The sequence below is a fragment of the Eumetopias jubatus genome, unplaced genomic scaffold, assembly GCF_037043125.1.
Source record: "Eumetopias jubatus isolate StellerSeaLion01/CBP00866 unplaced genomic scaffold, mEumJub1_p1.0 scaffold_15, whole genome shotgun sequence".
NCBI lineage: Eukaryota > Metazoa > Chordata > Mammalia > Carnivora > Otariidae > Eumetopias > Eumetopias jubatus.
This window is the reverse complement of record NW_028274821.1, coordinates 56,620,430-56,633,016: the sequence shown is the minus strand read 5'-3', so window position 1 is coordinate 56,633,016 and position 12,587 is coordinate 56,620,430. Positions and strand designations below refer to the sequence as shown.

At 39.7% G+C, this 12,587-nt stretch overlaps 2 protein-coding genes across 3 annotated transcripts; one reads left to right on the top strand and one right to left on the bottom strand.

The window, feature by feature from the left end:
- Positions 1 to 256: 256 nt before the first annotated feature.
- TZMP1 (transition zone microprotein 1) lies at positions 257 to 1,001 on the bottom strand. Its single transcript, XM_028115143.2, is given in 3 exon segments — positions 257 to 382; positions 384 to 479; positions 818 to 1,001. Coding segments are annotated over 3 exon segments (168 nt in total). The 5' UTR covers positions 863 to 1,001; the 3' UTR covers positions 257 to 355.
- TOPORS (TOP1 binding arginine/serine rich protein, E3 ubiquitin ligase) lies at positions 676 to 11,200 on the top strand. 2 transcript variants are annotated; one of them, XM_028115139.2, is made up of 3 exons: positions 676 to 863; positions 2,382 to 2,576; positions 7,673 to 11,200. In XM_028115139.2, exons 1-3 carry the CDS (start codon positions 861 to 863, stop codon positions 10,604 to 10,606), a joined length of 3,132 nt encoding a protein of 1,043 aa, XP_027970940.2. In that variant the 5' UTR covers positions 676 to 860; the 3' UTR covers positions 10,607 to 11,200. The 2 variants fall into 2 exon arrangements, with proteins under 2 accessions (XP_027970940.2, XP_027970939.2); XM_028115138.2 differs by lacking the exon at positions 676 to 863 and adding an exon at positions 1,126 to 1,201.
- Positions 11,201 to 12,587: the final 1,387 nt, after the last annotated feature.

The following is a 12,587-nucleotide window of genomic DNA, read 5'->3' as shown; positions in this document are numbered from 1 at the left end:
TGTGAAAGTATGCAACAGAATGAAATGTTGCAATAAGCAAATATAAGAACAGCAATTCCACACACTTTTAGAGAAGACTGAGGCATTTTAAGAGGTTATTTAGAAACTCTAGGTTGAAAAGCATGTCATTCCACCTATGATCCAGTACTCACATGTTGTCAGATCTAGGTTGATTTGTTTTATATAAGAATGTAGAAGACACACCTCTGTGAAAATTAGCAGATTAGTAGCTATTATAAAGGACTGCAAAAATAAATTTGAGAAACTTTGCATAATGGATTTTACTTTAAATCTAGACACGTGCCAGATAAGCATCAGGTAAAGAACTGTGTGCACAGAATTAAATCCAGAGAAACTACAAATTTTCATTCATCCCCGAGATTTCTGTCTGGGTATTCCTTGCTTAGCTGTCGTCGTGCGGCCACTGTTGATGCATAGATGACATATCCCCAGGAGAGCAACACGATTGAGAGGAGCAACTAAAAAAAAGCAAGAGGGGAAATTAAAAAAAAAAATTACTGTAAGTGATACTTCCCTCCCTCCCCTCGCCCCAACAGGCTGCCGCGTACGTTGCTTAGGTGGGAATTACAGTGAAAAACTCGAATAAATGGGGTTCCGGAGGCGAGTACTCCCAGCCGCCCTTACGTAAGAAGCGGAAGAGCGTGTCTTCCAGGAAGAGGCGGAGTCGAGGTGAGAGAGTGAAAGCCTTAATACAGGAATGGATTTTGGAGTTTCTGGCCGCTGAAGAAATAGGGGGCCTTCCGCCTGCGGGCCTACGGAGTCGACACCGTGGAGCCTCGCCAGACCAGGGACCTACCACTGAATAAATCCAATCCAGGGTGCGGCGACTCACTGGCTTCATGGTAAGTTGGCGGCGGCGGCCCGCGGTAACGAAGGGAAACTGCAGGCCCTAGAGTAACCTCCGGGGCGGCGGCTGCCGAGCGGCGGCAGCCATCTTTCAGCCGGGCACAAGCGCCCGCCCCTTGCCTCCGGGAGCATTTCCCATCAGCCGGGCCGGCCTCTTCCGCCCGGAGCCGGGGGCGGGCTCACGTGATACGGGGGCCTAGCTTGCGGTGGAGAGAGGGGATGAGATAAAGGAGAAAACATGTTAAAAACGACCTTTTTTGCTACTTAGATGGGCGTGCCTTGCGATCCGGTCTTCTTTCAGTTGCAGTGCGGTAGTCACGCAAGATGTACCGTCGTAAGCATTTAAAAATTTATTTGAAAAAATCTTCATTTTAAATATTACACGGGCTTCTAACGCTGGAGGGATTAACGTTTCCTCCCGCATTTGTTTCCACATAATACAGAGAGACGTTCGTATAGTCATCGACTTAAACAGGTACCACCCACTTTTATATAACAGCGACGAATCGTTGTGGGAGTGCCTGTTAATTGAGCCCTTCCCAGAAACAAGTCTTTGAGAACGCAGTTGCTTGTGGATGTAAATGGTACTTCTAAGAAGAAATAACGTAGCACGAATTACTTGGCCTAATGTACCTGCCAATCAACAAGTGTGTTTTGAGCGTTTATGATGTGCTTAGAACGGTAGCACGTATCAGATAATAAGCCAGAGACAGCATTTTGTACGTGGGCGGTTTCTACCTAGTTTAGCTGTAGAATGTTTGGGACGCTCCCGTCTGAGGCCTGTGGGTAGGGTGGAGCAATGGGCTGCTTTAGGCTCAGACGTTGTCACTATACATCTCAGATATCACCTAAAGAGGTTTTTAATCCAGATTCCGGGGAATGGGGAAGGGGAAAAGTATTCCTTTGAGAGAAAAATGTCTGTCTTGGGAAGATTTTAAGGCCCTGTTCTCTTAGGTAATCCCTGTTTATCCCTAGACTGGAGTAGATTTCTTTATGAAGACTGGGTAGGACACTGGTTGGGCTCTGGCTTTGGATTCCATTCGAATCCCCGTGTTATGAGCTAGCTGTGCAACCGGAGGCGGTCACTTCACCTTCAAATAACTCATTTCTTCATACACTAAAGATAATTTTAGTAACTTCTCGCAGAGTTTGGTGAGGTTTAAATGAGACCAACCTAGTTATCGTGTTTTCCGCGTAATTTAGGAGCGAACATGAAGTATTACGCCTGTAACCCCCAGCAACTACTGGTAACAAGAATGATAGTGATGGCAGTGATTTGTGCCCGAGAGGGTCTCTCGTAGTTCTTCTTCCAGGAATGGAGGGGACGGTGGGGGAAGGGCGCGGCGGGCTTGGCCGAGCACTCTAGGCTCCGCCCTCAGTGCCGGCGGCCTTCTGCCGCGCATGCGTTACGCACGCGGGTGTTGTGTTTTGACGCGCGGGGGGCTGCGGAGTGGGTCTCGCTTTCTGCTGCCGTCCCCCAAGCTGCCATTGGTGATGAGCGCTTTACGTCACAGGGGTCGCAGCAGCCGCCAGGGTCTCCGCTGTCTCGCGAGGAGGGTGAAGCGCCCCCGCCTGCTCCCGCTCCTGAAGGCCGGCGGAGAAGTCGCCGGGTACGCCTTCGCGGATCCTGCCGTCACCGACCTAGCTTTCTGGGCCGCCGGGAGCTTGGCACAAGCGCCCCGGCCGGGACTGCGCCGGTATCCTCCGAGGTGGGTGAGATCCCGAACAATGGGGCGCCGGGGTCGGAAGGGCTGGGTGGGCTGGCACTCCCGGCCTGGAATAAGGCCCAGGGACCTGGGACCTGCGGTCTGGGCCTCAGGGGCCGTCTGGGCCTCGGCGGGGCGGGGCCCCCAGCGGGCGGGCCGGCGGCTCCGGTGGCGCACCTGTGGATTTGTGCGGGTGGGCGGGGGAGGGTTGCGTTTCCTAGAACCTTTCCCGAGGGGCACGAGCGTAGCGGTGTACTGGAAAGAGCTTGGTCTCTGGGAGGAAAAAAAAAAAAAAAAAACCCATAAAACAAAACGTTCGTGTCTCATTCGTGGCATCGCCTCTCTCAGAGGTGTGCCAGAGGTTAGGTTAGGTGCCCTAATCTCACTGTCTGCCTGTCCAATGGGAGTAGCAGTGTTTTAGTTGGTTCTGATTATGTAATGCACGTGGGGCTTATCTGCGATCTTGGCCGGTGGCCGTTCTTGACCCAAGGAAGCCAGTATCACCGTGACTCTTAGAGTTGTCTATGCTGTGTTACTCGTTGTGGGCTGGGCTCACTTGCCTGTGGTTTCTCCATCCATCCAGTTCAGCTTTCCTCGTGGGCTGCTGATTCCTAGACTGGAAGGGGGCAGTACTGAGATGGAGCAAACAGTGTTTTAAGAGCAAAAGTGAACAGAATTTTTGATAGGTAATTTTCAAGAATATTAAGTTAAATTAAGAGTTACCCGACATTTAAGTTAATGGTGAGGGTTGGGTTCTTTTTGTTTTATTTTGTTTTAAGTCAATGAAATTCAAAGCTGTAGTCAGCCAAAAACAATCAAGGCTTAGCTGGAATGAGTGGCTTTAGCAAGGAATGGCTCCCAAGCAGTTCTTTTTATGGTTGGAGTTGGAATTAATATTTATAGGATCTGGTTAATAGATCCTGTAAGATCTGTATGATCTTTAGGAACTGGTGATTAAATTGCAGTAATTTAATGTTCTCAAAGGTCATGAGAGATAGGACCCAGATTATTTTTAATACTTGAAGTTTATTCTAGTTCATCTACTTGCGAACCCTTTTTAGCCACTTTGCCTGGATATATTAAATACAGTAATAACATTAAAAGAATTGTTATAGGCTGTCAACTTTCTGGGTCTTTATAATCAGTTATAGGTGATGGAAAGGACTAAAATTAACTTTATTTTCAGATAACATGGGGAAACAGTATTAAATTCTTACTGCATGCTAATCGCTGTGCTAAGAATTTACATAGACTATATGCCTTCACACAACCACCTTTTCAGGTGGGAACTGGTACTTAACCCAATTTAGAATTGAGAAAATTTAATTTGAGAAATTAAATGATTTCCTCCAGATCGGACCATTGATAAGTGGTTTTTGATTTTCAACCCTGGCTCTGCATTAGAATAAATGTCACTTCCCTGTATGTAATCAACACCATTTTTAAATGTCCAGTCTATAATTTAGACTCCAGCCTCTTGATTCTTTACTCCCTCTCATCCTTTTCCCTAGGTAAGTATGATCGTTAATTATCTGAAATTCCCCCAAAACGTGACGGGAAGGATTCTTATCTCTGTTAAAGCCAGTAGATTTGAAAATTTTGGGAAGGTTTGGCTTAATCATTGTATCTTAAAGATAGAGTAAACTTTATTTATAATTTGGGAGGTGGTTAAGGAAATAGGATCAGAAGAATTGATTTCATCTTTATGCCTATGGAGAAATTAACTTAAAGTCCCAATTCCTAGAGTGTTAAGATAGAGAAACCTTTATTGCAGGCTTCTAGAACCTGAGCACTAAATCCACCATCAGGTCCACCTCTACTATCTAAACCCAGAATTTATAAACCTACGAATCTTAATCTGTCTCCTAGCCATTCTTATTTTATGTCTTAATCTGTATTTTTAAAACAGCTTTGTTGAGATATAATTTATATTCCATCTGTAAAGTTCACCAGTGTAAAGTATATAATCCAGTGGGTTTTAGTATATTTAAAGAGTTGTGCAACTATAATTGAACATTTTCTTCATTCCAGAAATAAACTTTGTAATCCCTCTCCCTCTCCCAGCAACCACCAATCTGTTTCCAGTGTTAGATTTGCCTATTCTAGACATTTTCATCATATAACATGTGGTCTTTGTGACTTTTTTTTTTCCATTTAGCCTAATGAAAAGTTTCATCCTTAATGTAGCATGTATCAGTGTTTCATCCTTTTTTATTGCCCAGTAATATTCCATTGTATGGATATACCACATTTTATTTATCTTTTCATCAGTTGTTAGGATTGTTTACATTTTTGAGCTCTTACAACAAATGCTGCTGTGAATATTCACGTGTAAGTTTTTATGTGGGACAAGTTTTTCATTTCTTTTGGATAGGTGTTGATTTCTTGAGTCATATGGTAATGCTACTTCATTTGTATCTCAGCAAATATTTGAGCAAATTTTTTTAAAATGTAATCTCCATACCCAGTGTGGGGCTTGAACTCATGACCCTGAGATCAAGAGTCAGTCACGAGCTCTACTGACTGAGCCAGCCTGATGCCCCATTAGCAAATGCTTTAATTTTAGCATTAGTGATGCTTTTGAAGGAGTAAATCTCTTATTTGATGATGTACATTCATTGCTGTTGTTTGATGTTTCTGATGAATACCATTCTTTATATCTAAAGATACTACTGTGAGAAATACAACTCTATTCTTTTTATCTATTATGGATGACATTACTGATCATTCTTTAGCTTTATGCTGTGCTGTCAAAGTGGTTAACAGGCTTATAAAACTAGGGAAGGGAAGACTAAGATTCCTTTTTTTTTTTTTTAAGATTTTATTTATTTGGGAGAGAGCAAGAGTAGTGCACGAGCAGAGGGAGAGGGAGAAGCAGACTCCTTGCTGAGCAGGGAACCTGATGTGAGGCTCGATGCAGGGCTCGATCCCAAGACCATGGGATTATGACCTGAGCCGAAGGCAGATGCTTAACTGAACTCAGGTGCCCATAAGATTCCATTTTTTTAAAAAAATTCTTAGTTGAGATTTTGTTTTATTTGAACTTCAAGTTTACTACCTACTAATTTCCTTTAATAAAGTTCATTCAGGGTTATAATTTTTATGTGAAATGTTCAGTAAGCACTAAAATTCTGTATTTCCAAGACAAATTGAGATACAATGTATTAACTTTAAATTCACCAGTCTTTTGAAAAAGTCTAAAAATTCCTTTATTATATAGAGGGGCAAACTGAAATCTAGATCTAATTGGATGTTTCCAGTTTATAGAGTTAGTTTTAGGGGAAACCTCTTCTTCAATCCAGGTTCTCCGATAACCTATCCAGTTTCCTCTCCATTCTTCCTTCCCCTAATGTACAGACTGTGATCCTAAAAATTTTTATTTTTAGGCTTTTTTTTTTTTTCCATCAGAGGGAGAATAAAAGTGTTAGAAGTAGGGGGAAATGCTGAGAAATTTATGTAATATTAGGGTTTAAATATATTAACAATTAGTATTGTATATAGTTCAGTATATTAATAAAAGCAGTTTATAATTATATGCTGTTTAAGAACAGTGGTGATTTCTGTATTTCTAGTCTAGAAAATGGAAGACTAGAAACACTTGGATGCCTGAAGAAGCATTCGTTCAGCATTAACTGATTTCCAGTTAAGTTATGTCTCTGAGAAAGTTAGGATGCCCTAGATGAGCTAAGTTTAATATGAAAACCATGATGAAATAGTTAACATTTCACAGTCATGAATTTTTGTTGTGGATTTTGTTTTTGTTAGAGTTCGGTATGGCCAGCGTTTAGAAAGTTATAATTCTATTATTTGACTAACCTGATAGCAGTTGACCACTGATGGAACTTCCTGTGATAGAAGAGGAGGAGACAGATGAATAATAGGCCCAGGAAACATAAAGGAAGAAGCAAATACTTAATATATACTCAGTGATTAGTATAGAATGCAGCTAAAGAGTGATTTTATAAGATAAGGCCACAAATGTGATGCACACCAAATTTCAGCTCTGGCAAATTATTTTGAAAGTTATGGGTCAACATAAACTGATAAATTTAAAGAAAACAAAACTAATCGTTAACATCTTAGCAATCCTTTTAGGAAAAAATAAGGGAAGGGCCCTGGAAGCATTATTTCAAGAAACTTTGTGGCTGATTTTGGATTTAAATAAAAAAGCTAAGCAAGGCTTTTTAGGGATGCTGTTAAGGAATCAGTGAGGAATTGAATATGGTAGTGTAACAGTAGTATAGTAATAATAACAGCAGCTAACATGTACACAGTAGTTGCTAGGAGTTAGGAACTATCTTTGAATGCTTTTACAATTATTTAATTTAGTCTTCACTAAAAGATAATTTTTTTGTGTGTGAAAGAATCTTCCACTAAAAACTAACTAAACTAAACTAAAACAGAATTTGTTTAAACGGGTGAACTTTTTGGTACGCAAATTATCTCACTACAGTTATTTTTAAAGGTGCATATACAGTGCTTTCCACAAATAAAACAAGTCAATAGTCTATATTTTTCAGGGTATATGTATGAAAGATCAAAACCATACATAGAAATAACACCTGCTGAGGACTGTGGTGTTTTGGGTTTTTGTTTTCTAGAGAAGGATAGGAGGACATTTAAAAAAAATTGGAATAACCATGAGAAAATGTTAAGTTGTTAAATCTGAGTGGTGGATACATGGGTAGTTGGTGGATTTTCTTTTCTCAGTTATTTTCAGTTAAATATTTCTCCATTAAATTCTCTTTTAAAAGAATAGAATGCTACAGAATATTTGAGAGCTTACTATGTACCAGGCACCTTTTCTAAGGGCTTTTTATATCTTCATAAACCCTGTGATGCAGGTTCTGTTATTGCTGATGTGCATAGTCACACTGCTGGTATAGAACCAGGATTCAAACCCAGGAAATATCTAACTTTAGAGTTTGTGTTTTAAGTACTGTATTACTGTGCTACACTGCCCCTTCGTATTACAAGGATAATGAGCTACTCAACTATTTTCACCAAAGTATGTTTCACAGTCATTATTTGCACTTTTTTTTTTTTCAGATTTATTATTTTTTTATCCGGTTACTGATGTATTTTTTTCCCTTTTACAGATAATGGCATCAGCTGCTAAGGAATTTAAAATGGACAACTTTTCACCTAAAGCTGGTACTAGCAAATTGCAACAGACAGTACCAGCTGATGCATCTCCTGATTCTAAGTGTCCTATATGTTTGGATAGATTTGATAACGTGTCTTACTTAGATCGCTGTTTACATAAGTTTTGTTTTCGCTGTGTACAGGAGTGGTCAAAAAACAAAGCTGAATGTCCACTATGTAAACAGCCCTTTGATTCTATTTTCCATTCTGTGAGGGCAGAAGATGACTTCAAGGAGTATGTCCTAAGGCCTTCATATAATGGTTCCTTTGCAACCCCTGATGTTCCACGATTTCGCTATCGTACAACTATGACAAGGGATCGAAGTGCTTCTGTTTATTCACCTAATAATACCATGAATAGAAGAACAACAACTCCACCAGATAGTGGAGTACTATTTGAAGGGTTAGGCATTTCAACAAGACCTAGAAATGGTGAAATTCCTCAACTTATGAGACAGATTGCAATTAGGAGGCCAACTACTGCAGATGAAAGATCTTTGCGGAAAATTCAAGAACAGGACATTATTAATTTTAGGCGAACTCTGTACCGTGCCGGTGCCCGTGTTAGAAATATTGAAGATGGTGGTCGCTGCAGGGATATTTCAGCTGAATTTTTCCGTAGAAATCCAGCTTGCCTTCACAGATTAGTCCCCTGGTTAAAACGTGAACTTACAGTTCTTTTTGGAGCTCATGGATCTTTAGTGAATATCGTCCAGCACATCATCATGAGTAATGTTACTCGCTATGACTTGGAGAGTCGGGAATTTGTGTCTGACTTAAGACCGTTTCTCCTTAATCGGACTGAGCATTTTATACATGAATTTATCAGTTTTGCTCGATCTCCTTTTAACATGGCAGCTTTTGACCAGCATGCTAATTATGATTGCCCTGCTCCTTCATATGAAGAAGGTAGCCATTCTGATTCTTCAGTCATAACAATATCTCCTGATGAAGCTGAGACCCAAGAGTTGGATATCAATGTAACCACTGTTAGTCAGGCACCATGGGATGATGAAACTCCAGGGCCATCTTACTCAAGCTCAGAGCAGGTGCACGCTGCTATGTCTTCCCTTTTAAATACTTCTGATAGTTCAGATGAAGAACTTGGAACAGGAAGAGCCACATCTCAGATACAAGGAGTACAAACTAATGAAGACCTAAATAATGACAGTGATTCTTCTTCAGATAATTGTGTCATTGTTGGGTTTGTTAAACCACTAGCTGAGAGGACCCCAGAACTTGTTGAACTGTCCTCTGATTCTGAGGAGTTAGGCTCTTATGAGAAAATGGAGACTGTGAAGACACAAGAACAGTCTTACAGTTCTGATGATAGTGATGTTAGTAGATGTTCATCTCCACGCTCTGTCCTTGGAAAGGATGAGCAAATGAATAAAGGTCATTGCGGTTCTGGTAAAAGAATCAAGTCAAAAAAGGAAGAGAAACATTCTTCGTCCTTGTCATCTCCCAGAGACCTGAGCTCATCTATCAGAGGAGACAGAGTATATTCCCCATATAACCGCAGACACAGGAGGAGGGGAAGATCAAGAAGTTCAGATTCCCGTTCCCAGAGTAGAAGTGGGCATGATCAGAAGAATCGTAGAAAGCATCATGGAAAGAAAAGGATGAAAAGCAAAAGATCCAGAAGCAGGGAGAGTAGCAGACCTAGAGGTAGAAGAGACAAGAAGAGATCTAGAACTAGAGATAGCAGTTGGTCAAGAAGAAGCCAAACTCTCTCTCTCAGTAGTGAAAGTACCAGCAGATCAAGATCTCGTAGCAGTGATCATGGTAAAAGAAGATCACGGAGCAGAAATAGAGATCGTTATTATTTAAGAAATAATTATGGAAGCAGATATAAGTGGGAGTATACTTACTATAGTAGAAACAAGGACAGGGATGGCTATGAATCATCTTACAGGAGGAGGACTCTGTCCAGAGCTCATTATTCCAGACAATCTTCAAGTCCAGAATTTAGAATTCAGTCCTTTTCTGAAAGAACAAATGCTAGGAAGAAAAATAATCACAGCGAAAGAAAGTATTACTACTATGAAAGGCACAGATCAAGGAGCCTATCCAGTAATAGATCAAAGACTGCATCTACAGGCCCTGACTGGGTAAGAAATGAAAAGCCCGGAGGGAAACGAAAATACAAGACACGGCATTTGGAGGGTACTAATGAAGTGGCTCAACCTTCTCGTGAATTTGCTTCTAAAGTAAAGGAAAGTCATTACCAAAAATCCTCATCAAAATTGGATGGCAACCACAAAAATGAGAGCGACAGCTTCTCAGACAGCCGATCATCAGACAGAGAGACAAAACACAAGAGGAAGAAAAGGAGGACCCGGAGCCTCAGTGTAGAGATAGTTTATGAAGGGAAAGCTACTGATACAACTAGACATCATAAAAAGAAAAAGAAGAAGCACAAGAAGAAACATAAGAAACACCATGGGGACAATCTTTCACGTTCGCCAGTTGTAATTACCATTGATAGTGATAGTGATAAGGATTCAGAAGTAAAGGAGGATACAGAATGTGACAATAGTGGTCCTCAGGACTCTCTACAAAATGAGTTTTTGCCTCCTCCCTTGGAACCATTTGAAGCTAAAGAGGTAGTTACAATAGAAGATGAATTTGGCATCCTGGACAAGGAGTGTAGTATTACCACACTTAATAACAACTTGAATAATGCCAACAAAACTATGGATAATATTCCACCCCAGGCAGCTTCAGTTGAACAAACTCTTGATGTAAGAGAAGAGAGTACTTTTGCCTCCGATTTGGAGAATCAGCCCAGTAATGTCTCTTTTCAAACTGAGTCATCAAGGCAATTGCCATCTCCACGGACATCATTAATGTCAGTGTCTCTTGGTAGAGACCATGATACGTCTTAAAACTGCCAAAGCATCTCTTTGAGAATTCTGATGGTATTAAAAAAAAAGAAAAAAGACCAGTGTCATCTACTGCAGTCTATTTAAAGATGACTTTTGGTGAAAACTCTTTTCCCTCTTAAAAATATTTTAAGTGATTTTTTTTGTGTGTGTTATAAATTTGTAAAAATCATTATTCAAAAAGTATGTATGTCCTACCCTCAGAGATATGCACTTTTAAGTGAGGAAAATGATACTGCTAGCAGTTTATTTAAAACTTGGGATCCTTTTTAAATAAAAAAATATAAATTTTAGAAGTTATTTCATAAAGCCATATGGTATTGACATATTTTTAAAGTAGTCAATGAGTATTTTTGAATTTTTTTTTGAGAGTTATTCTGGAAATGTGTTATAAGCTAGGAGAATCCCTTTGGACAGTCTTTATTTTTCTTCTTAAAAATTTGTATGATTCAAAACCATTTCTTCAGGTTAAATTGAGGCATTTTAATCTGCACAGTTTATCTTGACATCTACCAAAAGAAAAATTTAAATATTTCCTTTATATTCTTGTTTATCTGGACTGCCAGTGAAACAAATGTGTATTCAACAAAATAAAAAATAAAATAGTAACACTTTAAAACAAGAATCCAGAAATTTTCCTATGCAGTATTGCCTTTAAAAGAAAAACTATTTTAGAGGAGCTAAAATCTTGAAAATAGTTCAGGATATACTTGTGAATACTAAATTGCAGGTGATCTGCATTTAACTGCACAGCTTTAATTTAGTTCTTTAATCTGATTATGAGGAATATCTGTCTTCAACAAAATGCAGCTATGTAGTGTTTAGCTTACTAAAAACAAAAAACCCTTGCCAAACTTCTTTTACATTGGTAGTTCTTGTACACAAAGTGGTTATGTTTATGTTTCATCCTGTTTTAGAGATGACAAAGTGCTTTCCATCTAGCCTAAAGTAAGATTGCCAGGGGAGAACAGAACTTGGATTAAGTCTAATTCAGCCTTCAGTTTGCCTTGCTACCATATTCATTCGTTGTTCGACAGAAGTTGGAATGCCTGCAGTGTGACAGGTTCTATACTATGTGTTTAGGATTTCAGTGATAGAACAAAGCAGATCTTCTCGCCTTCATGGGACATAGATAAATATTACAAACCATAAATTCTCTGAAGAGAAAGTATAATTTCCTATAAGAACATACAATGGGGGCCTAGTCTCATGTGGAAGTAATGGCTGAATTGAAATTCAGAAAACAAGTAGATGTTAGCTAGGAGTAGAGGTGTTCTTAGCAAAGGAAAAGATGTCGAAAGATCCAAAAGCAGAAGAGTAGCCTAGCATAGTCCAAGAACTAAAAGAAGGCAAAGTTAACCAAAAGGCAAAGAGTGTGGGACCAAGCTTTGTAGGTCGTGTTTGTATTTGTCCTCATGACAGTAGGAAACTTTTAAAATGAAAAATGACAATCTAAATTGATATCAGCAATTTTTAGTAAGCTCAGACACAAATTACGGGAAGGCTATAGTTAGTTGATCAAGGAATGTACTTTGAAATTATGACATGATTCTGTTTTTTCTTAAGTTTAAAAAACAATGCTCTTTCATTTTCTGATTTTCCATGGTATTTTTAGTTAAACATTTAGTGAAAACCTATCTTAATGTTTTCAGTTGAACCCATGAAACTCATCTTAATACAGGCACCATCACATCAATCTCTTAGGTGTTCAGGCCAAAAATTTCCCAGTCTTTGATTCTCCTCCTTCAGCCCTCTCATTGAATCCCCAGATCCTGGTCACTAGATATTTCTAATGTGTTTCTAATGTGTCTGTACCATCCAATCCAAGCAGCCATGAGCTCTCACCTGTGCTCTTATAATGGGTCTGCCTGCATCCACTGTTGCTCTACACCTACCTGTTTGCCTCCAACCATTCTTGATGTAGCGTTCAAAAGATACTTTAAAAAAATTTTTTGTCTTTTCATTCCCCTATTTAAAATCCTTC